This window comes from Chlamydotis macqueenii, chromosome 5, assembly GCF_036417535.1.
Source record: "Chlamydotis macqueenii isolate bChlMac1 chromosome 5, bChlMac1.mat, whole genome shotgun sequence".
In the NCBI taxonomy this organism is placed as follows: Eukaryota; Metazoa; Chordata; class Aves; order Otidiformes; family Otididae; genus Chlamydotis; species Chlamydotis macqueenii.
This window is the reverse complement of record NC_141560.1, coordinates 15,950,431-15,978,307: the sequence shown is the minus strand read 5'-3', so window position 1 is coordinate 15,978,307 and position 27,877 is coordinate 15,950,431. Positions and strand designations below refer to the sequence as shown.

The following is a 27,877-nucleotide window of genomic DNA, read 5'->3' as shown; positions in this document are numbered from 1 at the left end:
CACATACTGTGGCAGATCAATATTTTAGCTGGATTTGTGTTGTTTACCACCCATGTTCAAATATCAGTGGTCTCATACTGGATACAGTACACAAACGTTACTTTTAAAATATAGTATGGGAAAAAATCCAGGAATATGATGTCATCAACAGAGGGATGAGTCTGTTCTGTTCAGGGAGGGGCAAAAAACCAGAAGTTAGACTCATTTGTACAACAGAAGGAGCTTGGCTGTTCTCAGAGACGTGTTGCACTTCACTCATTTGTCCTTGCTCAGTGGTGAATTCACAGTTAAGGTATGTGTTTCTGCTTCTCTTTAATGTGAAAAGTTCTCATTATTTAAATCCAGTATGGTCTGTTGCCTCTTGGAAACCACTTCTTGAATTCTTAATACATTTCTGGATCAGTTACAAAAGAACTGATGTTATTAGTGTTCCAGGAACACAGAGAAGAGAAATAATTATTGCTAATGTGATTTTGTAACTTGTCAGGTTTTGCAGAGCTGTAGCATTTACAGAAAAAAAAAGCTTTATTTCAAAGTACCCAGCATGCCAAAGACACAGGGCTTTTCACCTGCCACAGATACTATCCTGCATATGGGCTACTGGAGGGTAAGGATTTCTTCTGTCCGGAAGACATTTCATATCTCTAATCACACCACAGGCACGCGTTTTTTCATCTCACAGTAAAAACAAAAAGTGCAAGCAGCTAACTTTTTTTTTTTTCAACTGAGAAATTACCTACAAAATAGTAGGGAGAAACTAAAGGCAATTCTTTTCTGTGCATACTGATTATTTTCTCTCTGTTTATTATTTTGATGGTAAATTTTGTGGGGCGGGAAGTGTGTATGTGTGTATACCTTACACTGATAGCCTGTCTTGTCTGCACTGATTGAATGGAAAAGACTAAACATTTAAAGCTTTTTCTTATGATATAAAGAAGAAAAGTTTTGGATGACCTTTAAGCAACATTATCAGCTTCTTTCCAACATCTGTATCCAAATAAAAAAAATGCAGTAGGAGCATGATTTATAAGATGCTGATAAAAAAACAAAGGAAAGCTTAGAACTAGGATTGTAATTTGGATCATATAACAAAAAGACCAAATGTTGAAATATATGCTATACTTTTAGTTATTCATTTTCCATTAGTCAGTATCCTAAGCAGCCCTCTTAGTGTAATAATAAGAAAAGAGCCATAAAACCAAAAGAGTTCAAATAGTTTGTCATTTGAATCCTTGTTTTAATACACTGCATGTAATCTTACAGATACCATCTCCTAAGATAAGAGTATATTTTTATCTTGAACAGCTGTACGTCTTTTCTTGAACAAGCTAGAAGACAGTTAGTTAGAAAAAAAAAATCTATTTTCATAGCAGAGTCTCTAAGATTTAAGTATCAGGATATTGAGTAATGTCAGTCTTATTGTTTTTATCTTGCCTGCTGTTTTCTGACAATGTACAATCATTAAGAAAAAAATGACAAGAAACATCTTTGTACTTCAAGATCATTCATAGACTTCCAGATATATTTGTCTTGTTTTCAGTGTGAATAATAAAAACACAAAGAGAAGGGATAAATCTACCCAAGTTAATTAAGACTTTGGAAAAGCCAGAACAGAAACACCTCCAGAAAATCATTGTCAGGTTTTCCACTGGGCCCCGTACATGCTAGAACAAGATTAACTGAGTTACTCAGAGTTACCTGAACATTTTGTACTGACAATCCAACAAAAATCTGCCTTTCTTACTGAGTTAGAACTTTCTCAAATAAGGATCTCATCACTGCACTGAAACACAGCTTGAAAAAAAATTTCATAGCTATGTAATATTTGAAATCTTGACAGAAAAAAAAAAAAAGAGGGATAATTCCAGCATATTTACTGTGAAGACCCTAAAATTCACTGTGTAAGAACAGTCACTGTTTGACAGTCTGTTTTTCATGGAAAGAAGGTTTTAAAAAGCTCTTAGAAACCCAAATCCCACTGTTTTCAAGGTCACAGCAGGAAAAAAAAAATCTTATTGCAAGTCCAGGAAAACGCAAGAGATTAAAGCTTTGTTTTCAAAACAAATTCCCTCCCAGTAACCAAGTCAACAGCAAAAGTACACCTGAACTAATTAGCAATGCTAATCAATATAAAGTTTAAAAAAAAACGAGAATAAATGCCATTTAGCTAAAACCTCTGCTTTTCTTTAAAAGTTACACATAAATCAGCCTTATTCTGTTGTCACTCATGGTTTTTTAAAACTCTCTCAGTACTCCATACATTTGAGTTTCCCATATCTTATCTGAACCTTTATCTTCCTTCCTTCTTGTATTTAGCATACTTCAAATTTTCCACACATCAAGCTGAAAAGTTATGCCTCTGCCTGGGTGATACACAGCTGTGAAATAAGCACAGTGCTTTAAAGAAGATACAACAGCTTTCTTTAGCCAGTCCTCTGTAACCAGAGTAACTGGGTGAACGGGCAGCTACTGAAGCATCACACCCTACAGTACAGTCTTTGGGTGCTGGCTCACAAACCCAGTTGTTGGCAGGCAGATGGCTGAACCAGCTTCTCCCCTCAGCTGGGTGCCCCCCTCAGCAAGAACACATGACCAGGGATGGAGGGAGGAAAGGGCATTTCTGTATCGTGAGACAGCCCTGGGGTAGGTAGGTACAACTCAATGAGAAAGCACAGAGGACAAGAGCATCACTGTAACACTTTAAACTTGGACTCTGCAGGCGGCTGTCTTCACACAGACAAACCTGCACCTGGCAGTGATCTCCACAGTTGTGACACATCACTTGCTTAGAAATAATGTTGATATACTGGGACTGAGGAACCCTGATCATGGTCCAATAGCCCACTAAGGAGTTAAAAATTGGAGAACAGGCACAAATGGGAGACAGAGCAGAAAAAAACCACAAGGAGCAAAGTTGCTTGCTGAAAGTATACAATCTTCAGCCTGATGAGAAGCAAGTCCAAAGCATTTAGACACTGTGGCAAAGCTGTTACATCAAACTTCAGCAACATGCTTCAGGACTCCCTGGAATGGTGGATTTGACTTACTTTTGCTGCTGTGCTGTATCATGCTAACTCCTCAACTCAATTCAGCAACGTTGGGCTGGTTTTTGTGATCCCTGCAAACGAATCTGATCATTGAGGTTTGCAGACCCACTAAGGTATGCCATCACGGTGGCAGTGCTGCAGACAAAGGCAGACTTCAGACTATAGCTAATTTGCAGAGAATGGAGCTGTCAAAATGCAGAAATTAACTTCTTCCACCCACATTATCTGAGATTACGGATAAACACACACACAAAAAAAGAGAGTGAACTACGGTTAGAACTCCAGGTGTTTTGATATTAGCAGGATTTATACATGCGTGTCCAGAGGCAGAACTGGCCACAGCTGGTTTTCCTCCTGCAGTGTTCCTGCTTTGGCAGAGGGGAGTATGCTGCAGGCATGGTCTTTGGGACCTGCATCCCTGTGTCTCTGGAGGTGCTTTGTCCCTTTGCCATGGCTATATGGTTTCCCATATATATGACTGAAAGGCTGCTGCTCTGAAGTGTCATGGGGCACAAAAGGGCAGCAGGTTCCCCTCCAGAAGGGTGGTGTCAGCCCTCTGCCCACACACATGGAGCAAAGCAATAGCCCAAGCTACTTTCCTGATGTGAAGGGTAAACTGCCTGCAGATAGCAGACAGGCCAGTTAACTGGAAGTGTTTAATCGGGTCCCTTGAGCATTTTCACAAAAAGCAACTGTGAAGCCTCCATAATTCAAAGGTTGGACCTGATCCTTAAACAATTAGGTAGGAAGACAGAAATACTGCAGTATATGTCACTAGCTTTTAGCTCAGGTCTGAATGAACCTTTCATCTTCTCCAGCAGTCTTTCCATATAACAAGCTGTACAATCTGGGTTATATTTGTCTTTTGCTTAGATTATGAGCACCTTGAGGCACAGCCTATCTCTATGCTTGCATGGCTTTTGCACACTGATTATCACCAAAGCCTCTGGTCATCAGTATAACACGGACAATATGGCAATACCTGCAGAGCTGTTCTCCAGGTCCTACCTGCTAGATTGGGTCAAAGAGCACACCAAGGAAACAACCAGATGAAGGGACATAAAAAGAGATGTAATCAACCACATATTCAGTCCAGTTGGATTTAATGCTCACAGGGCCATCCACATCAGCAGAGTAATAATACTTTATAGCAAATAAAGTATTACAGATCTATTAGCAGAGACGAGTGATTTGTTCACCAGTAACCTGCTTAGCAATCATGATAGCATAGCCACATCCTTTTTTTTTTTTTTTTCCCAGAGGGAAAGATCTGTGAAAGGCTTGTTTCCCCAGTTGTAAAATCGGGAGACAAAAAAGAAATCTGTGCAGTAGGTGTTCCCTTAACTAGCACAAAAGGCAAATTTTGCTGTGGGACACAAAATATGCTCCAAGTTAAATTTTAGCCCTTGTAACAGTACAGCCTGAGCTCAATGCTGAACTTCAGACAATGAATCTTGCAACCAGTCTAGAATCATCAGGTTATTTATTATAATGGTCTCACCTCAATCTGTGATATCTGAGCTCAAGGATGGATTTCTTATTTCTTTAGACTGAGTAATCTAAATCAAAACCTCCAGACGCTGTGTTTGTACTCTGGAGAGCCTCCCATGTGCTCCTCGTGCAGGATCCCTCTTTACCTGCTTCTGACCAGCTTACAGATAGCTGTTCTGCCTGGCATCACCTGGAAAGTTTTGCTGTTCCTGGTCCTTCCAGTGCTGGTAACTGGGAACACGCAAACCACTTTCTCCAAGAGTAAAGCAGGCAAATGGCTTGTGGCACCAAAAGTGATCAGGAAATGTTTGCTTTGTGGAAATTCTCTCTCCTCTCTTTATAAACACATATACACATATATATAGACAAACAGAGATAGATACTTATTAGCATCTTGTCAGGGAAGTAAAATACATGTTCCTCTGCACAGTCGTGTTATCTATGCAGCCCTGTCCTACCCATTGCTAGGGGACAATTCTACAAGGGGCCTCCACCACTTCCTTCCTCATTCCCACATTAGATCTACAAAAAGATCAAAAAATACTTTACTGAGACATTTCTGATGTCTCCATCTATTAGGATCAAGACTGTTGTGTTTGTTTATTTCTTCTCCTTTGCTTCAGCAAGAATATGGTTTTTTCTTCTAGTTAATGCCAAAATTTCGAGGTCATGAGGATCTGGGACTATCCCTCATGGGCAAACAAGTGAAAGCAGTTACCTTATCACAAGTCCTCATTTTGTGTTGAGACTTACAGTAAGTAGGTCCAGTAGTGAAGGAGATGGGCTAACCATTTACAAGAACAAGGGCACCAATTTAAAACTTAAGAGCTTTCTAAATGGCTCCTATCTTTTTATTCTTGTGAGTTGCAAGTTCATTTTCAAAGCAATGCTACTCCAACCTTGTTAAAGTAGTCATGATGAGTCAGACATGAATGACTGGGATATTGTTCACAGAAATATTGATTTATAACATACATATTTTTTAAACACCATGTACAGACATGTTGCATAAGACAGCTGTGTGCTTTTACCTTCTGCTTACATCATGCCTCTCAGAAACATTTTTTTTTTCCATTAAGAGTCCCTTACAGCCAAGAAATTCCAAACAGCTGGCTCAGCAAAAGTGACATTTCCCAGAAACAGAAGAAAGAAAAGTAACAGAGTGGAGTCAGTTTTGTGTAGGTGTTTCCTGCAATGCTTTAGAAACTGTCGTAGTTTAGCCCTGCTTGGGACCAAGCTACGCAGTCTGTCACTCACTCCCCCCACCCTCCGAGGGAATGGGAGAAAGATAATATAACAAAAAGGCTCAAGGTCTGAGATAAGGACAGGGAGAGATTATTAAAGTTACTGTTATGGGCAAAACAAACTCACGGTGGGGAAAACTATTTATTTATTATTATTAATTGTCCTGGTTCTGGCCAGGATAGAGTTAATATTTACCTGAGCTGGGTGGAGAACTGAAGCTGGTAGCCCCTATGGCTGGGATAGTTAACTAATTAGCTAACAGCTGGGGTTAATTTACCCAAATTAGCCAAAGGGATATTCCATCCCATCTGACATCATGCTCAGTATATAAGTGAGAAGGGTGCTGAAGGGAGGCTTCCTGCTATTTGGAAGAGACTGGATGTGGAGATCTGTTGTGAGCTATTGTACTGTATTTGTGTTCCATCACTGTTTTGTTTTCTTCTGACATTACTGTTAAATTTACTTTTTGTTCAATCTCAACCCACGTGTTTGTTTTTTTTTTTTCTTCTGGTTTTCTTTTGTTTGCCAAATCTCCTCCTATTCTCTCGGAGAGTTGGGGGAGTGAGAGAGAGACTGTAGTCTGGTCCCCGTCGGGGCTGGACTACGACATTAATAAAACCAAAGCAGGATAATAAGAGAACAAAATAACAAGAAAACAAAAACAACTTCCTCCCAGCCCTCCTTGTTCCCAGGCTTAAATTCATTTCAATTATCTCTACCTCCTTCCCCCTCCAAGCAGCACAGGGAGAATAGAGAATGGGGGTTATGGTCAGTTCATCACATGTCATTTTCCACTGCTCCTTCCTAGTTGGGGGAAGAACTCCTCACATTCCTCCCCTGCTCCAACTGTGGAGTTCCTCCCATGGGCTACAGTCCTTTGTGAAACTGCTCCAACGTGGTCATTTCTTCCACAGGGTGCAGTCCCTCCAGAACAGCTGCCCCAGCGGGCCCTCCACAGGCCACAGCCTCCTTCAGGCATCCCCCTGCTCCGGTGTGGGGTCCTCCATGGGCTGCAGGTGAATCTCTGCTCCTCTGTGGGCCTCCATGGGCTGCAGGGGGACAACCTGCTCCACCATGGTCTTCACCACAGGCTGCAGGGGAACCTTGGCCAGGAGCAGCATTACTCCTCCCTCTCCTTCTTCACTGACCTTGGTGTCTGCAGCCCTGCCTCTCACAAGAAATTCTTCACAACTGGCAGGCAGACACCTCTCGGGTTCTCTTCACATCTCTCCTCTTCTTGCTGCCAGGCTGGGCTGAGTTGGGCCCAGACAGCCGCCCGGAGGGAGGCCAGAGGGTGAGGGCCACAAGGCCCACAAGGCTCACACCTGCCCCTCTCAGCCCCCTGCTTCTGCTTCTTCGTTTCTTCTTTGTTTCTTCTTCTTTTTTTAATTTTTTTTTTTTCTCTTCTTAAATACGTTATCACAGAGGCTTTATCAGGGAACATTCTGCCACCAATTGGCTCGGCCCTGGCCAGCAGCGGGTCTGCCCTAGGCCCGGCCGAGTCCACTGGACAAAGGGGAAACTTCCAGCAGCTTCTTACAGAAGCTAAATGAAACTGACCCAGAAACATTAGTGGGGTGTTTCTTTTTAAATGTAAAAAGACAGCAGTTTATTTCCTTCCACAACATACTTAGAATACCAGTTGGCATTTGAGTAATGATTACAGCTGATAACTATACAGTATGAGACATCTGGAATGTCATTCTGCTCCACTTCATGTCATGTATCACTATGAACAGGTTTACTGTACAAGTAGTTTCTATTGCACAGTTGTGTCTGCTTTTAAAAAATCATTAAATGGAACCTATTAATAAGGTTTGACTTAGGATAAATGGATTCTGGTAAAATAACTTTAAAAATCAAGAAAAGTTTGACTTTAAATACAAGAATCAAAAAATGTCATTTTTGGACTATTTTGAACCTAAGTAAAATAAGGATCCAAACTATGTAAACTATCTATGTTTTAGAACGCTTTACATCAAAATCCCAGATAAAACTCTCACAACTTTGGTATATATCTGACTCAGGCAGGAATCTTTATTCATTATTTGTTTTGGAACCCTTTTCACTCTTAGGAATTTAAACTCCTTTTTTACCCTTCTTTCCTTCCTTCCATCCTTCACAGCAGCAGCATTTCTCCTCTTTCCATCCTTCCTTCCTTCCCAGCAGCAGCATGTCTCCTCTGTTTTCTTTAGCAGTGTTATGTTCTCTTCCAGAACTCGCATCCAGTCATTTCCTCTTCACTTGTTCCTGCCCTGACATCCTGCCATGAGCCCTTTCTGCCTAATGCAGAAAACTGTCGCATAGAATACAACCCAGTGCTTTATGTTCTACAGCGGCCACAAAAGTGATGGTACATAAGTTCAAAGGTGACACGATTAACTTCAATCAGAACATTTTTCAAAATTAACAAAGCTAGTCAGAAGATAAAATTTCTGTTTCACAGAAAAAAAAAATGGGAAGGGCAGAATGAAGGAGTGAAATTCCCATCTAGAATTAAAGAACCCTGACATTTTTAATAAAAGCAAGAAACCAAAACATGCACACACACAGAAGAAATCTGCCTGGGAATGGGTAGCAGAGACTAGGGATATTGAACAAGGTGTCCTCCTTCTGAAGAAAGTACCTGGGGTATAGGCTGTAGTGAGTTGGGCTCTTTTCACTCTCTTTTTTGCTGATCCACTCTGTAAATATAATAAACTGTTTAGTTGGCCAGACAGAGCAAGAGGCAATCTAGGTCTCCTTCTAAGCTGTTAGCAGTCAGTATGTCTCCTCCTCTGTTCAGGATCAAAAATTACATCTTTAAACTGGAACAGGCTGCCCAGGGAAGTGGTTGAGTCACCATCCCTGGAGGTACTTAAAAGACGTGGTGCACAGGGACATGGTTTAGTAGTGGACTAGGCAGTGTTAGGTTAAGGGGTGTATTTGATGACCTTGAAGGTCCTTTTCCCAACCTAAATGATTGTAAAGTATTTTCTGTTAAATTCCCCAAATATTTTGTGAAAAATCTTTCTTTTAAAATCAGTTTCTCCAGAAACTTTCTGTTTTGATAGTCATTTTAATAGGAAAAGAAAATTCCCCTCAAAATATCTCTTACATATCTGTAGTAATAATACATGAATGTGAGGTACCAGAAGATGTGACCCATTAACGGTAACCATGATGCACACAGGAAAAGGTCTCTGATCTCTCAGGATGCAGAGCCACCCCACGACAACCCAACACCATGTGACTGCTCAGTCATTGAAGGATTTTTGGGTATTGTTAGCTTTGGGTACAATAATTCTTTGAAGGAGCTGTGGCATATACTAACAGAATCTGTCTCTCTAACTTAATTCTCATAATGCTTTTTGTCAGCTCTGGCATTCTGGAAAGAGCAGATAGGCATATCTTCTTGTGAACACCAGTGCTCAAAACCGATGTATACAGAGTGAAAAACATTGTCTGCACCAGATTCCAGCAAGGCTCTGACATCTTCTGTTGCTAACAAAGGGATGACAACAAATTAACATACATTTTAATTTCAGAACATTGGCAAAGCATGAAAAGGCAAAAATAAAATCGTAATCTAAACACTGACTGTTGTAAATTGGCGCTGCAAATCATTCTCAGCTGGAGAAGTGTCCTGAACCTTCCAGACCTCTCAGTGTTGAAAGCCACATGAATGTTTGTACAACTTAGTTAATCACCAAATCCCTGTCAGCGTGTGTTTGAATACTTAGTTCTTCCAATAGAAATATGGTGTATTCCCACTTAAGAATTGTTATCATTACAATTCCCCTGGGTTTTCAGCAGAAAAAAAAACAGACTACATTTGGATGTACACCCAGTTTTATCTGCTGTGACTGTTGAGGTAATTGCAATGCAGTCTGAAGTTCACTGTAGTTACTCATACACACACACGCACCATTTCCAATATGTGCATCTGGTTTTGAGCATTCCTCTGCAATATACAAACTGTGGGGATTTTTAATCATGATATCTGAAAACTGACCTCCTTCCAATTGTAAATGCGTTATGCACTGGTTAAGTCAGGAGCAGATACATGAAGATAATATGAAATGACTGTCCCAGCTGCTCAAGCAACAGCATAGCAGGACATGTTTGACCCAGGAAGGGCAGCACAAAATGGCTTTCTGAAGTTTATCATTTAAGAAGTGAAGCACGTTCCAGACCTCCTGCAGAAGGCAACTCACCAGTGTTCCCACTGCTGCACTCTGCTTTAAGGAGCTCTTTAAATAGGACAAAATTTAAAAAAAAAATGAAACAAAACAAAACAAACCTCCACCAATTCTTTTAGTAAAGACAACCTGCTATTTAGACAATGAGATCATTTCATGCTTGTACGCCTTCCATGGCACAAATCAGTGATACTGGGGATCATTCACTAGGGTAGCCCATGAGAAAAGCCAGGCTTTTGGGAGGTTGAAATTTGAGCTTCTCGTTTGATATAGCTTTTGAGATAGGTCTACAGCTGTTGACAGAGGTTCTAAATTAAACTGAGACCATCTTAAGGACCCCATGTGGTAGAGGTGTTAACTTGAACAACCTAGATAGATATTATCTCCTCTGAGTTCTACCTGCTTGAAATTAAAGCTGTAATTTCAATTCAACATTATACAGTTAACCATACTTTCTAGCCTATTCTGTTGTCAGAACCCAACGAACGTACTGTTTGAAAACACCACCATTACTCAGGGAAGCTGTCCGTATATTTCTTTGGAGGACAGCATTAAGAGAACAGAAGGCATTATTACTAATTTATAGGGAGGACAGATTTTGCCTGTGATGCCCTCTGCATTAAGGACTCCTCTGCTTGCACAGAGCCATCAGCATGTGGCTCAGCAATAGCAAAAGCAGTAGTGACTGAACATTTCTAGCCAGTGGTGGGGATGACTATTTGTAGTTGCCAATATATTTTGGAGGCATAATATGACAGCTTAGAACATGTTTTGTGTTTCTGCAAAATGCAACAGAGCTTTTGTCAACTCCAGAGTAAAATAATCCATTACCTGTATGATAAGGAATTATGAAAACAGGAGTTGTCAAAGAAACTGCTGTTAGACTTTGGGACGACAACCAGTTAGTCACACATATTACAAGCTTCCAACCTTTGCTGTTGGAGATAGTCAGGCTTTTCTCAAGAGCCATTCTTGTGAAAGCTGGTGGTGAAAATGTGCAGGAAATTGCTGCATTATTGCAAATATCCTTGACAACGGTGTAGACATGACAGCGATTGGAGGCACTGGAGATGGCACATCTCTGCCTTTTTTCTGAAAGTCTGCTACAATGTTCTCAAGGTGCTAGAAGCAAAGCGCTTTCAGGGCACTGAGCCAGTTCATCTGAAAGGCAAATCTCTCCATTAAGTATTTAATACTATTTTGCCATTAGACCTTCACATTTTGCCTAGTCATGAGAACTTAAAGCTGCTACCCAGGGAAAAGCATAGTTATTTCAATTGCTAAGAGAAAGAAGTGGCTAAACTGAGCTGAAGAGGTCTGGTAGGAGTAATGCACCAAACAGCAAAGCTTTAGAGGACATCCATGTGTATATCAGTGAGGGAGTGTAAAGTGGAGTTTTGTGCCTCAGCTCTTCTGTGCCTCCACTCCTGCAAGGAGAATAAAGGAGCATTAGTTACTACATTTTCTTGGGGAACAGAAATGCTTCAGGACTCACAGGTTTTTCCTCTTATTATCCCACCTCTGTTGCTCTATTGATATTGTCCAATGCTTTCTGCAGGATATTCCTATTGTCCTCTGTAAAGACGATATCAAGCAATTTATGTCATTGGCATGCTTCATCAGTGCTCTCCTATCATCATTCCTGAGATAAGCCCTGTAACTATTTAATTAGTTAAATCCAAAGACCAGTTCTGAGAACGTACTCTAGGAACAGTTCTTCCAGCCCACCTCTCAAAACCTGTTGTCCGGCAATTGAAAAATCACGTATTGCTTTTCCAGCTTAGTTGCTTTCAGCGTGGTACTTGCAGTAGTTCTGATCTATCTGGGTTTCAGGAAAGGTTGTTTTCTAAAGCAGGAAATTCTTAGTTTAACAAAGAAATATAATCTAACTGTACGTGCTACTTTTGATAAAATCACTAGCATTTTATTTATTTAGCACTGGACACAGGTTACCTTAGCTATTCACTGGGCTCAGGGTATTGTCTGCCACTTGATAGACACATTGTGCTGTTTGATACCATCAGGCCAGCCATTTCACATGACATCAGACTCCTGCAATGGATATTAAATGGATCTCACAATATTAGTACATTAAGTTCTTTGAATTTTGCAGTGGTGATGGAGTACAACAGAGAATTCCCATGGTGCCTGCAGTGCTCAGGGGAGGGGGTACAACCTCCTTTGACCCTACTCCAGCCTGGTAAATCTACATGTCGCGTCATAAAACTCAGGAAGCTTATAGCCTCTCATTTGCCCTCATATTTCACTTAAACTGTGCGAGTTTTGATCATTCATCTCTGTAGACAGACACCATGAGTGCTGTGGGAGGGTTAAGAGACATGCCAGATTTCAGCCCTGGGACAAGGCTTAGGCTTTCCCAGCAGTCATTGCCACACCCCAGGGAGGCCTCTGTGATGCCTGATACCAAAGCATGTTGCTCTCACTCCAAGCAGCACTTCTGCAGATTCTCTCCCTGTACAAATATTTGTGCAGTTAGGCTCACTCCCATCCATCACTATTTGCAAGACAGTGCAACGGGGGAGATATTACCAAGCTAGGCAGTGAGCCAGCTAGGCACAGGAATAAATTATGTTAACAGATTATCATTTTCTTAGCAACAGATCATAGAATCATAGAATCACATGGTTGGATGGGACCTATAAGATCATCTAGTCCAACCGTCTTCCCACTACCATTGCTGCCACAGCTACTAAACCATATCCTGTAGCTTCTCATCAAGCCGCCTCTTGAACACTGCCAGGGACGGAGACTCCACCACCTCCCTGGGCAGGCCGTTCCAGTGCCTTACCACTCTTTGAGAGAAAAAGTTTTTCCTCAAGTCCAATCTAAACCTCCTCTGGTACAACTTGTGGCCATTTCCTCGGGTCCTGCTTGTTGCCTGGAAGAAGAGGCCAAACCCCTGTTCATCTAATGCTGAGTGCAAATTCTGCAAAGATTGAAAATGTGAGCAAAACATTATCTGATCATTGCCCCAGTTGGCAGAAGGACTTTCAGCTAACGATAGAAACTAGTGTGCTTTGTGAGTCTAAGCAAATGAGACCAAACTCTAGGTTTATTTCAGCCTTGCTAGAAACTAAGTGTATTATCCTTCTTTACTTATTTGTACGTAGGAATAATCAGGGCCTTAGACAGCCCTATCTCCATCAGGCACATTTTCCTTCTCCTCCCACTGTGTGACTTGCAAATTTGCAAGGGTTCCTGAGCTACATCTGCTGTCTTCATCTCTCCATTTTCCTCAGCATCTCCTCTGTCTATGCCTTTGAGAAAGGGAGCCACTTAGCCTGAAAGCTGGACTGAGTGGGAATCTTAAACCAGTACGTTCCTTAAAATGCCTGCCTAGTGAAGTAGTAGCACGCAGACCACTCTGAACACTGAGTTCCTGCTTGTGTTATTGCTGTAAGCTAGTGCTTGCCCTCAAAGGCAGCAAAAAAACTTGAGAAAAGGAAGGAAATAACTTGATGCCATTTGCAAAGTTTGACCCTCTACCCCTTACCTTACCAAGAATGAAATACAAAATATCATTTGGGACCAAATATGAAGATAAGTAAACAAAACCTGAAAGAACAGGTGTCAGATATGACAGTAGAAGGACCCTAAGCTCAACAATATGGTCAGAGCTTTCTGAAAGCAAATGCTATCAGCGAAGCCCAAGATAACAGCATGCAAAACTAGGCTGACCCAATATCATATACATGGAAAAATGCAGAGCACTGACAAGACACAGTATCAGAAGTGTTATAAACACATGTATAGGCGTGATAGGGCTCACCCTGACTCTGAAAGAGCAGACAGGTTCTTTTGAGTCTCCTAGCCAAACCTGAACCCTAGGCATGGACTGGGTCTTGGACCATGACAACCAGCCATGGTTCTCATGAAAAAGTTCTCAAGGAAGAACTTATTTGCATGACTGTTCTTCACTTCTGCAGTGCTTTTGCAGTCCCACTTCTACAGTAACTCCAAGATTTCTCTCTCTCCTGATCCTAACCCCAACCTAAGTGCTAGTTATTGGCTGAGCTTTCAACAATGAGGACTCATGGTTAACCTGACCTGTTCTCATATGAGGAATGCCAAAAAAAACAGAACAAAATACCCTGTCAGCCTTGCAAAGTGAGTTTGTGGTCAGTTTTATCCTGTTTGAATATTTTTCTTCTCAGCAGCAAGTAATTCAGTACTCACAAGGAGAGAGAGAGGAAGTTGTGAGATTGACATAAACCTTGCAATTGATTATATTTTCCAAAGATGGAAGAATCACATTCATGTTCCTGCTTCAACAATTATTTAAGTATTTATACTCATTGAAATAGCTTCATAAAGAGAAATAGTTTCAATCAACATTATTCAATAAGCTTGTGGCCTCTTTGTATACAGGCATGTGGATCACTTAAGTGATTTTTTGAGAGATTTTTTTTTCCAAGTTAAGTAGAATGCAGACTTAGAAATACGTCTCTCATCTGTCCAATGGCTGCAAAGAGAGCAACGAATTCTCTTATGCTTGATTAACACTTAGATTTAAAGGCATCATATGCTTCATACCTTTGTAGAGATATAATGTGTTGAGAAAGCTGGAGAAGGAGAAAAAAATGACTCAGTGAATCAGAGCAGCTGAACAGTTTCAACAGAAATTGAAGTGTGTGCTGGGAGAGAGGGAGAAAGAAAGTGTTCATCTCTGTTTTCAAAGTAGTTTGATAGTTTTTGAATTTACCTTTCTCTACTCATGAACTACAGTGGTAAAAGTTGCTGAACAAGTACAGAAAGTTCTACTGTGTTTACCAGTCCCTCATGTACAAAAGGGAAGGGAAAAGCTGCACAGCATTAACGTAACAGAAATCTCCAGGAAAACAAAACGTTAAACCAGTTATTCAGGTTTAAATTTAACTTAAAGAATTGTTGTGAGCACATCACTATGTACAGGTCTCATATGTATCAAATTTTCAATTCTTGATGGCCCCACAGTTACAGACCTCATTTATTTTTATTGCCAAACACTTTCAAATATTAGCAGAAGATTTCTTGTGAAAAAAAAAAAAAAAAAACAGCTAAGGGATTTACCCTTGTATTTCATTCCTTTGTTCAAATTGTGCCTTGCTATGATATGTCTCAAAACAAGCCTAGAACAGCATTCAAGGGATTTCACATTTTCTACTATGTATTTGCTTATGCCTTTCCCTTTTAATGAAGCTTTGACACAGCCTTTCTCTGCAGGAGGAATGTTCTTGCTCAGTGTCGCACTACCAACAGTAGTGTTTTTCTGGGATCCTTTCTGAAATCCAGGATCTATGAAAGTTTTCCATACAAGAGGAATTACACAGCTCCAAAGAACAGCTAAGCGAGCTAACAAATGCAACAAAACCACAATGAAATCTTTATGGCACTTTGATTCAAGAAGTGCCCAATAAGCATGCCCAAACTCACCATCTAGCCCTTGTGCTCACCACTAACTCGGAGTAAGTCATGTAGCCTCCTAACATCTCATCTGATAAATTTTTACAGGAAAAAAAGATTTCTGAGAGACTGAATCTCCTCACATTTGTAAATTATCCTCAGTAAAATTACTGCTAATGAACCTTACAATAATATAGGGCATTTATAAATATTACAATAGGAATGATAGATGCTCAGAGCTGGACGGCATTACATTTCTGACTAAATGTGTATTTTCCCTCCTCCATACTTCAGAGAAGGAAGAGGAAATAATTCTACAAGGGAAGTGGTTAATTTAAAAAGTTAGTTCTTGCTGAACATTTCTAGCTTATGTTGCCTTTGAGATATTTATGAAAGACTAATATATGGGTGGATTTTAAGTCAACTTTGAAGAATACAGAGTTCTCAGGAATTATGAAGGTTTGATGAACATGCAGTTTTTTTAAAAGTCAGAAAGTCAGCAAAAATCAGTATAGAGAAGCAGGTTTTGGGTGTGCGTGTGTGTGTCCTGTCCACCTCCCCCCTTGCCCCACCTTATTTTACTGATAGGTAATTCCTTTTGTCAGAAGAAACACTGTAAAAACAAAAACTTTTTCCTCTAGCTCATCTACTTTAGCTGTTGCCAAGGTAGCACAGAGCTTTACACAGCATTGCTATTCTCCCAAAAGACAAGAAGCAGGAATTTTCCTTAAAAAGAGCACTAAGCCAAGGTCCAATACATTTAGCAGTCTATCAGACTCTTATGCATTTCCAATATGGACCCAAGTCTCCTTTATCCTATTTTTCAAATACTTAAAAATCAGAAAAGTGTATTTTAACCATTTCTTCTGGAAGAAATCAGCAGCATCTCTTTGTGAGCTCTTAAAACCTGGTCTGTTTTGACAGGCTAATTCCCTTATCTTCCTTTGCTATAATTCTGTATTTAATTTTACAGCTATACTGCTCTATTTTATAGTCTCTATAATGGTCTATTAAGCCTAAAGGCTTGCTAATTTCACACTGGAGTTATGCCCCCCACCCTCCAATCTTAGCACTAACATCAAGGGGCAAAGTTGCTCCTGCAGTATCTGGAGATTCTTCTGAAACTCCAGGGTATCTTGCATGGCTCCAGAAGACCACACTTCTCAGAGGTTCTGTATTGTATACCAACCCCATGCAGACATCTGAGACACCCTGCACTTTCCAAAAAAAAAAACATATTCAAGGACCTGTATTGCCTCCCAAGCAACTGGCTGCTTCTCTCTCTCCAACCCATGGAATTTCATTATCTATACACACTGAATAGAGTCCCTCAGGATTTCTGTTGAAAGAGAGGCAAAACTCCCTAGTGCTATGCTAGACCAACTTTTCAATGAATGTAGATTTCTACTTTAATTTTCTTTGCATCTCTGCTGTTCCATTGACTTAATGTCTCAGCTTAAGTCTTCCACATGTCTCTCTTCTTTCTCTCTCTGGGCTATTCTTTCTTTTCTAGCCACCTAAAGAGATAACTGAAACAACATAAAGATTAGAAAGGTAAACAGAGCAGTATATACATGTTGAAACATGGCTCCAACAGCCCAGTGTGTCACATTGCAGGCTAGATGTAGAAGACTAACTTGTCACGTTTCAGTCACCAGCATTGGCCTCTCATCTCCTCTCTGTGCAGGCTTTGCTCTCCTGGCACTCAGGCTACCTTCTGCTTCCTGCTGGAAACTCCAAATAAGACAAAACAACTCTTCTCACTTCCTTCTGTGATTTGGAAGAGCCAATTTTGTGTCCCAATATTTGAAAAAAAAAAAACATATACTTTAGCAAAAGCCAGTTCTCACATTGCTTTCAACAAAATGTCCACAGCTTCCTAAGGAAACTCAGTGAGTGAGGGCACCTCTGTCAGCTAGGAAAGTCCAGTGAGCTGGGCATAATGAGATTGGCTCTTTTCCATATACAAATATCCTGTGGTCAGTACTTCTCTCCAAACCTGTTCATATTTTCCTCCTCCTACCAGATCTTACAGCAGGCCAGCTGTTCTGTTCTTCTCCATCTCAGTTATAATTATTTTACACATAGATAATGCCTTTTGTCAGAATCATTGCAGTTCTTGAATGGGATGTATAAACAGCGTTGACAGATTACATCCCAAGTTATCTGAGGATAAAATGTATGGGTTTTTTAAGGAAACGTATAACAGCACCGAAGAATCTAAAATGAGTACTTTCAATATTTCCATTTAGAAAAAAAAAATGTTATGCAAGTGTTTCATTGCACTCAATTGGGCTTGTGCTCTTTCCATACCTTTCTTTAGTTGATTGTAACAGACACTAATGGAATTGACTGGCTTCACCTCTCACCTTAGACTCATTGTTATGAAAATAACTACTTGAACAGAACAACTTTTTTTTCCATTTTTCCTAACACCGTTGATGTAAATGCCCTTAATGATAACTGCGGAGTAATGGCTGTTCTTCCATGGTCTGCTTCAAGTTTACACACCAAAGAGTCTCTAAAAACTCCACTGTTGAGAGGTAGCTCCTCTGTATCTTTTCCTTATTGCCTTAATTTTCTGACAAATTAGGAAGTTGATTTGCATTAAAAATAACTTTTTCTTTTGCAAGGTTATTTTTGTCCCAGTCAAGTTCCTCAATCTGATTCAACATGAAGCCTCATGAACTGCAAGGGCAGTCTCAGGGTGGAAAGGGACAGTGAAGGGTGAATGAAGAACAGGAAATGTTTAAGTTAACATTGCCACAAAAAGTGTCCGCTGATCTACAACCTCAAATGTGCTAAAGCCCGTTAGAAATTCATTACAGACTGGAAATTAAAAATTAAAGTCATGGGGTCAGTAAAAGCAGAACATTCAGCGATGTTTCTGATGCTTCCTCTATCTCTCCAAAATAACAAATGTCTCCTCAGTAAAACAGAATTAAAAGGACATTCCAAATAACTTTCAGAGATGCCACAAGAGCCACATAATGTTACCTTTCGATATTCGGTCAGATAAAGATACAAATCAAACCCCTTCTAAGGCCAAAGAGAGGAGTACAAGCAGTCCCACTGGGCTTGGCTTGGATGAGAATGAGAGACTCAGTGCACTGGAGACAGAAGAAAAAGATGCTTTTTTGCAGTAGTAAAGGTTGAAAGAAGAGCAGGTTGAAATAGAAGCTTTAAAAATAAGCCTTACAGAGAAGGTGTAGAATTTATTAGGAGGATGTCTTGCCTGTATTTTTGTTGACACTAAGTTTGAAAATAAGAGTTCATCACAGAAGATGACCTCAATCTTCCAGCACCCTTTTGGTTTCTAGCTGAGCAATGTCTCTGCTTATGCCATCCCATCACATGTGCTGCAGGCCTTCTAGACCTGTAGGTGTGGAGCTAAAAGAGAAAATATGCATTGAAATTGTTTTGCTATAACCTCTTACTAAATAAAAAAAAAACCTCCTTTTCGTTGCAAACAGACGTCATCCTGGAACCGCATCCTCCAAAGCTGTTAAAATGAAACCTACCTCTCCTTGACCAGCACATACCTGTCAGATGGTCACAAATGAGGCAGTTTAGAGGAAGTTCTGCAGCATATTAACAACTTCTTGAGTCAATCAGCCTTACACTGCAAGCTCCTGTTAAAGCAGAAGCTGTGCTTACATGGAGTCAGCGGGACACAGGCTTCCTTGTGTGTACTGCTCTGCAGAAGACTGCCCTTACCTTTGACAGCTTTTAAACTCCTGGTATTTCTCATTTAAGTCACAGCAGATCTGTCAGGCAGATATCTTTTTTCTTCTTACAGCTCTGACAGTTCCTCTGTTGCATTTGCTGTAGCTTTTACACTAGCATGAGGAAACAAGACTGCCAGACTAATAGGCAACACCAGGGGACACTTGGCTGCCCAAGCTGGTCTCAGAGGTGTTCAGGAAGATAAACACACACAAAAATACACAGGGGAGGTCCCAGATGACTGGAGGCATACCAGTGTGACGCCCATCTATAAAAAGGGCTACAAGGAGGATCTGGGGAACTACAGGCCTATCAGCCTGACCTCAGTGCCAGGGAAGATTATGGAGCGGTTCATCCTGACTGCGTTCACCTGGCATGTGCAGGACAACCTGGGGATCAAGCCCAGCCAGCATGGGTTCATGAAATGTAGGTCCTGCTTGACCAACCTGATCTCCTCCTATGACCAGGTGAGCTGCCTAGTGAATGAAGGAAAGGCTGTGGATGTGATCTACCTGGACTTTAGCAAAGTCTTTGACACTGTCTCCCACAGCATTCTAGAGAAGCTGGTGGCTCATGGCTTGGACAGGTGTATTCTTTGCTGGGTCAAAAACTGGCTGGATGACCACGGCCAGAGAGTTGTGGTGAATGGAGTTAAATCCAGTTGGTGTTTGGTCACAAGCAGTGCTTCCAGGGCTCAGCTTTGGGGCCAGTCTTGTTAAATATCTTTATCAATGATCCATATGAGGGGATTGAGTGCTCCCTCAGTAAGTGTGCAGATGACACCAAACTGGGTGGGAATTTCGATCTGCTCGAGGGTAGGAAGGCTCTGCAGAGGGATCTGGGCAGGCTGGATCAATGGGCTGAGGTGAACTGTATGAGGTTCAAGAAGGCCATGTGCCAGGTCCTGCACTTGGATCACAACAACCCCATGCAATGCTACAGGCTTGGGGAAGAGTGTCTGGAAAGCTACCTGGCAGAAAAGGACCTGGGAGTACTGGTTGACAGCCGGATAAACATGAGCCAGCAGTGTGCCCAGGTGGCCAACAAGGCCAACAACATTCTGGCTTGTATCAGAAACAGTGTGGCCAGCAGGACTATTGTCCCCGTGTACTCTGCACTGGTGAGGCTGCACCTTGAATACTGTGTGCAGTTTTGGGCCCCTCAGTACAAGAAGGACATGGAGGTGCTGGAGCGTGTCCAGAGAAGGGCAACAAAGCTGGTGAAGAGTCTGGAGAACAAATCTTATGAGGACCAGCTGAGGGAACTGGGTTTATTTATTCAGGAGAAGAGGAGGCTGAGAGGAGACCACGCTCTCTACAACTACCTGAAAGCAGGCTGTAGGGAGGCAGGTGTTGGTCTCTTCTCCCAAATAACTAGTGATAGGATGAGAGGAAATGGCCTCAAGTTGCACCAGGGGAGGTTTAAACTGGATATTAGGAAAAATTTCTTTACTGAAAGAGTGGTCAAGTGTTGGAACAGGCTGCCTAAGGAAGTGGTAGGGTCACCATCTGTGGAGATGTTAAAAAAATGTGTAGACATGGCACTTCAAAACATGGTTTAGTAGGCATGGTGGTGTTAGGTTGACAGTTGGACTTGATAATCTTGGAGATCTCTTCCAACTGTAATGATTCTATGCTTCGTCACATCCTAACTAGCCCCTGAATACTGTTTCTAAACCACAGCAATGTGATACAAGCAATTTATTTTGAAGTATTCTAGGGCTTTCCCTTCTGCAAAACAATAATCTAAAAGAGATTGCAGGAAAAATAAAATGAATCAGTAGGCAGTTTTTGAGCTGCTGTTTATTGTAAATTAATTCCTGTTAATTGTTTTTCTATTTGTCATATGATGAGGGAAAGGCATAGAAATTGCCAAAATAGCCTTTATGATTAGTCCCTGAATTACTAATTATCATCTTACTAAATATATGTATACATCCAACCTCAAAGCATGAAATAATGCACTTACAAATCTTTCTGCTAGTTCACAGCCTGCTGCTAGCAGAAGAAACAGCTTCTGCTAATTGCGTCGCCCAACAGAACTTCTCTGTTCTCAGACCTTTTTTTGATCATTCATTAATATTTCACTTCCTATGTGTTTTCACAGCATAAAGTGCCAGCATACACAGAAACAGAGACTTGAAACTGCTGTTTGCAATTTGTTAGTGGCATGTCTTGCAGCCACAAAAGTTGAGCTTTGAGAAATTTAAGTGTTTATGAATACCAGCACCTTGATGCCAGGCTTTGCTATAGGGGGATTAATTATAGAAATGTATGGCTATCTGAGGTATTATTTAAGAACTCAGAACATCAAAGATATCAAAAACATCGGAATAAAAATGAGTTGCAGTTAATAGGGGACATGGGAGGTAACGTAAAATGTTTCTATAAATACGTCAAAAGTAAGAGGATAATGGAGGAAAGTCTAGGCCTGTTACCAAAAGGAAAAGGGAGCAAGTAACTCAGAGAATGATGGAAATTTCAATGATGATTCTGCATTAGTCCTCTCAGAAATGAAGACTGTGTTCTGATATTTAAGATTATTGATTTGAACAATTGCATTTATGTGAATTGGGAAAGAACAAATTAAAGAATATATGGAGGTATGCAAAGTGGCGGGGTTGTATATAACCCACCCTAGTGTGGTTCAGGAATTAGGAGAGGAAATCTCTGCTATCAGTTTTTACGTTTGTGAGACCAAGGAGAATGAGGGCATTTCAGAAGCCCAGAGAGGGCAAAACACAATACCTGTCTTTAAAAGTCACAGATAGCAGGACCTAAGGATTTACAAACTTACCAATCTCATGTAAATATTTGGAAAACATGACAGCAAAATATTAAATAATCAGTATATCCACATATGGAAGGTAGTAAAGAATAATAAAGTGATAAGGAACTGTCATATAGAGTTGTTAAGAAAAAAGTTGTGTCAGACTAATCCAATCTGGCTAATGGATAAAGCAGAAGGAATAGATCAGGCATATCTGGGTTTCAGTGAGGCTTTTGATATTGTCCTGTATTCCATTGTGCTGAAATATGAACAAATAAAGTTGCAGAAAAAGACACTACAGATGCACGTGCTCTGCTATGCCTGGAAGGGCTCAAAGAAAAGTAAGATTTCTAACCAAAGCATTTATAGCCTACGGTAGCTGCTTACACCTGGAAGATGAAAAGAGGACACGAATCAGAATACTGGCAATGCTGCAGAGCATGCACTGGGGATGGCATTTGCTTTCAGTGTAGAACAACTAAATCTGCATCCACTAGACCTAAAAGCTCCAGGTAACCAGTGTCACCAAAAGCACACATCACTGGCCAGGTGTCTACCGCATGTAATGCTGCGTAATAAAGAGGCTCCACAAACTCATTCCCCATATACTAGTTGCAAACATTCAGAAATCAAAAGGATACAGGTATCTCAAGATTGAGGTGGTTCTAACAGTGAGAAGGTTAATCAAGACGCAGGATAGAGGGTGAAGATATGTTCCTGCAGTTAGATATGGGCTTGAAAAGTTGAAGTTTTGAGAGGATGAAGTTGGAGAATAAGAATATTTATGTTATTACCCATTTTATGCAAATACGCTTCATAGTGAAGGATAGGAAATGTGTGTTGCTGACATTTTGGTTTGTGCTTATTAGTCCATTTTTAAGTTGCCTTATCTTTCAAGGTTCTCAGTCCTACTTGCCTGTTTTATCCAGTTGCCCTGTCCTGCCTGACACATCTGTTATAAATTTTACAGTATAGAGAGAATCAGCTTTGTTACTGGCTTTATTGTACTTTCGTAAAATGTGTTTTGGTTCTCAAGCACCAGAGTGCTTAATTAAAACTGAGTATACAAAAAATGACCACCATTTTTCAGTAATTCCACATCCAACAGCCAAATGTCTGGATGCATATTGAGACGGACACTTCTCAACCAACAGATCCCATAACTAGAGTTCATATGAGAACCCCATCCTTTCAGGAATTACAAATGTGTCCCCTTTTTACTGCCAAGTTAACAGCTGAGTCAGACAAATATCTTAATTGAAAATACATCTGAAAATCTTCCAATTAAACCGTAATATAAACAGTGGTATTTTAAAGACCTGGAAAAAGACAAACAGTATTTCTGTCACCCAGTCCAGAGAATTATATATACAGATGTGGGAAGCCAGTCCTGTATTTTAATAAAATCTCAGCATTCATTAGCTCAGAGCACAACAATAAAAAACACAGTTAACATTTTAACCTTACTGAGTGGATTCTGGACACTCAACTTTTGTTTGGTCTTAGTAACATTTAAGCACATATCTAACATTTATGCCTGTAAAGAGCTCCCTGTAAGACCCCAGGCTGTTCTGACCCGTAGAATACTTACAGTACAGCACCTGGTTTTCAGACTCTGCTCTTGCACCCGAATTGGCTCACTGCAGCCTGACTGCATGTTTCCATCTTTGCTTACATGATGGCCATCATCTCTGCCAAACTGCCAACCCACACACTGTGGACCTATTAAATCCAAGTTGCCTTACAAAAGTTCAACCATTTATCTCTTCTGTGACTTGCTTGCAGAAAGAGATTGTGACACGGAGACAGAAACACACAGGTGATTCCCATGAAAAGTCGAGAAAGCCTCAGTATTTGCAAACACTAATCCTTGCTCCTGCAGCTTTCTCAGTGCAAGCTAGAGCTGCAAACTAGATGTCTGCTGTGACAGCCATAACATTTGGGAAACAGTATGGTGTTGTGTGGGGAGGAAGGACCTCTGGATTCCACCCAATTCTTGCTTTGCAGGAGAGGGTGTGAAATGTTGAGAGACATGCCAGAGGCCTAGCAGCTTAACAGTGAGCAACACGAGACTCAGGAGGTACGTCTGTCCTTTAGAGACTATGGTTATCGATACACAAAGATAAGAAAAGGAAGTAATGATCAACCTCCTCAAAGAATTAAAAAAGATTTGCTGCATCTTGGTTCTAGTAAATAAAAGCTGGTAAAGGTTTTCTTCAGTTAGCCTGTTGGTTACAATGTCTGCTGTTGCTTCACCCCCTCTGTTTCGTCCATTTAAAATCGGTCCATGTAGTCTGTAGCAGCTTAGTTTGTGAAACTCTCTTCAAGCATGCAGGCTGTCTATGAGAAAGTAACCCAAAGAACTGTAAGCCTGTTCAAAGCCATGCTTTTTAGGACAGTAGGAAAAGCAGAGTGTTTGTCTCTGTGTCTTTTGCAGCAGTGAGCTAGATCTAACAATCTCATGTCATCTTTTTCTTTGCACAGAAATGGTTTCCATCGCCACTGAAAATGTTACACAATTTTACAACATCATGGCCACCCAGGAGCTCACAGTCAGTCCAGCAAATTTCCACAATAATTCAGGAGCGCATCAGCTGAATCAATATAAATGTTTTAATTCAGAGGTATGGAAATGGCTACAGGATTTTCAGCCTGGATTCCTCTGGTTTATATTTATTCTGGGAGCAATAGAAAATTCCTTTGTCCTCATCGTCCTGTGTTTCCACAAGAGTCGCTGCACAGTGGCCGAAATTTACCTAGCAAACATGGCACTTGCTGACCTAATGTTAGTCTGTGCATTGCCTTTCTGGGCCATTAATATCTCTAATAACTTTGAATGGCCTTTTGGCCTGTTCCTCTGTAAAGCTGTCAACATAATGAGTAACATGAACTTTTATTCTAGCATTTATTTCCTGACACTAGTGAGCATTGACCGCTATCTGGCCTTGGTGAAAACCATGTCTCTTGGACGGATGCGACGAACTGTCTGTGCCAAATGGAATAGCTTTATAATCTGGACGTGTGCGTTGCTCATATGTTCACCTGCAGTAGTGTTCCGAAATTTACACTATTACGAAGAATACAACATCACAGCCTGCGGTCTTGTTTACCCAGCCAGCTACTGGGAGCCTGTAAACAACTGCTTGCTAAATATTGTGGGCTTTGTGATCCCACTCTGTGTCATTACCTATTGCACTATGCAAATCATCAAAGCCTTACAAAGCAGAGAGCTACAAAACTTGAAGTTAGTCCAGACAGAGAGGAAAGCCACCGTGCTGGTCCTTGCTGTGCTCTTATTGTTCATCATTTGCTGGCTTCCATTCCAGATCAGCACGTTCATTGACACAATCCGTTACTTTACACCCACTTTCAAATGTCTGGAAGAAATCAATGACATAGTGACCCAGGTAGCCACATACTGTGCATTTAGCAACAGCTGCCTGAACCCAGTCCTGTATGTAATTGTTGGGAAGCACTTCCAGAAGAAGGCTGTGGAATTCTACAAGGACTTGTTCCCAAAGAGGTGCAGAAAATCACAGTCTGTGCAGATGGAAAACTCCCTGGACACTTTAAGAACTTCCATTTCAAGTGAATGCCCAAGGAAAAAGTCTGTTTTCCCATTACCATGATAGCATAATTTGTTCATCACAGGAAAAAAAGTGTTCTAACATATCAGTCTCCACTAATATCCATCTGCTACTGGTCCACAGAATAAATGTGTGGTGGTATTCATCATTTGTGGGAAACCAACAGCTTGATCTTAATTAAAACTCCATGCAGAGACCTGCTTCTAATGCTAGTGGACATTTTTCATGACTGAATCTTACTTTGTGGCATACTTGCATTTTCATGGCTGAATAATATTTGACACATGTATCATTTCAAATGTTTGCATTTCTAAGGTGTATATACATGTACATACAGTTCTCTGAATAGAGCCCCAGTATAGAAGCTGTTTTCAAGATGGTGCAACTACTTATGGTACCCTTTCAGTTTGCTAAACTAGATTTTTGAGAGCAGGGGCTTGTATTTGAGTAAATTCTGGTAAATGAATCCTGTAGGACTATTATTCAAATTGATTTTTAGGTGTGGCCGTCTTCTGAGCCACTTTCTCCGTTCGGTCATTTAAAACTATTTTGATTGTTTGATTGACAAGATGTGCCTTTTTGCAACTGCTCTGCCCCTGCTAGTTATAGGATTATGTCAGCTTGTATGTATGGAAAGTAGCTCCAAAAAGGTAAAGCAGTAGCAGAAGGAAGGCTGCAGCCAGCTGCGGGAAGTTAGCTGAGTTTTCCTTGTAGCAGGAGGTTCTTTACTCCTTATGCATGGGAGTAAAAGCATTCACCTACTCCTTTTGAGTGAGTGAATGTTATGTAGATTCATGCCTACACTTCAGCTCAGAGATTTGGCTTTTAATATTCACAAAGCATAATAAATATTTTTAATGTTATTTGATGGAAACATAAAAGCTGAGCACAACTGGTATAATCTCACAAGTAGAAGACACTGAGAATTTGAAGGAGAGCATTACCTAATTGCCTTAGAAATCTAACTGAAGCTAATAGGACTCTTGAAAGCTCAGAGTACTCAAGAATGGCCTTTTCAGACTCTGATAATACCTACATTTTATTTGTAGAGTTAATTTGAGTGATTTTAATACAAGATAGCTTTTCCAGATTGAAGTGGATTTATGATCTAAGTTGAGTTTACAAAGAATATAAACTCACAGTGTACTGAATTATCAGTATGCATTTTTACCCCTAGGAACCTTGACTGAAAACTGAGTTGGAGATGATATAAAATCTGAAACTAACAGAGCCTTGTTCTTTTCAAAGCACTTAAGATTACAGCCTTAAAACCACCAAGGGAAATGGAGTTTGGTGACATAAGTAAACTCAGACTGCTACTGCACGGTCTTTATTCGTCAGAGCTTGAATGGAGCAATAAAGTTCCATTTATAAGAAATTTGTATTCAACCTTCAAATAACTAAACCCCAAAATGCTCTAGAAGTGTGCAGATGTGCTGTAAAAACTATGGGATTTAGATCACTATAGATGATTTCTAGACAATTTCCATAGGTTTTCTTTAATAATCCAGTACAATCCTATGTCATAAATACTTCTATTGTTCATTTTTTATATGACACCTATGATGAAACACTGCAAGGCTTTCTGTTATCTCCAGTGTTATCAATACTGTCTCATTCACAAGCATGCTGTTGACACAACCGTTAAATAAAAGGAACTCCATACAGATGTTATTGAGGCAATGGAAGAGATTTTTGAGTATTTGGTACTGAGAAGTAAAATATTAAAATGTTATTATGTTAATATGACATTAATTTAAATAATGTAAATAGACACATTATTTTGCTATGCAGTAAGCATGTACAACAGAAAATAAACTACTTTAAGAAATGAGATTTTCTGGCATTTTCTTCTCTAGTCTGTATCCTGTTACTTAAGAGTGACTTGTCAGAAGTGCAACTGTTGCAGGTATTTTCTTTCATTTCCTATTCTACCAAAGGAGAGTAAACTGAAACTGCAGAATTTTAACCACTTTCAAAGTTTTGGGCCACCTTTCTTTTCAGGGCCCATTTCTCAGCAGTGCTGACCATCCTCAGTCCCTTTGGAAGTTAAAATCTCAATTAAGGCAGCTAGGGATACTGAAATCTTTTCAATAGCTTTTCTCTGCCTGCTGATAGCTGGCAGCTCAAGGTCTCATGAAATAGCAGATATTACTTTTCTTTGTGAGGACTGTGGGGTAACATTAGCAGGGCTGCATGTATGCAGGAGGGGCAGTCTGCAGTGATTCGCGCGCTAGGCGTGGATAGGTCCATGGGCGCAGGGGGCAGGTGCGTCCACGTACGTGGTGGGCACGGATAAGTCCATGGGTGCAGGGGCAGGTGCGCGGCGGGCACGGATAGATTCATGGGCACAGGGGGTGGGTGCGTTCGCGTGCGTAGCGGGTGTACGGGTATTTAACCCTATGTTGCGCAGAATTAAATTGAAGGC

The 27,877-nt window shown here is 40.6% G+C and overlaps 1 protein-coding gene across 1 annotated transcript; it reads left to right on the top strand.

The window, feature by feature from the left end:
• Positions 1-222: 222 nt before the first annotated feature.
• BDKRB2 (bradykinin receptor B2) lies at positions 223-27,555 on the top strand. The gene is made up of 2 exons (XM_086750015.1): positions 223-292; positions 24,347-27,555. Exon 2 carries the CDS (start codon positions 24,349-24,351, stop codon positions 25,489-25,491), a length of 1,143 nt encoding a protein of 380 aa, XP_086606141.1. The 5' UTR covers positions 223-292; positions 24,347-24,348; the 3' UTR covers positions 25,492-27,555.
• Positions 27,556-27,877: the final 322 nt, after the last annotated feature.

What these genes read in the sequence shown, in the direction of transcription:
- BDKRB2 (XM_086750015.1), top strand. Translation starts at nt 24,349, where the DNA reads ATGGTTTCCATCGCCACTGAAAATGTTACACAATTTTACAACATCATG.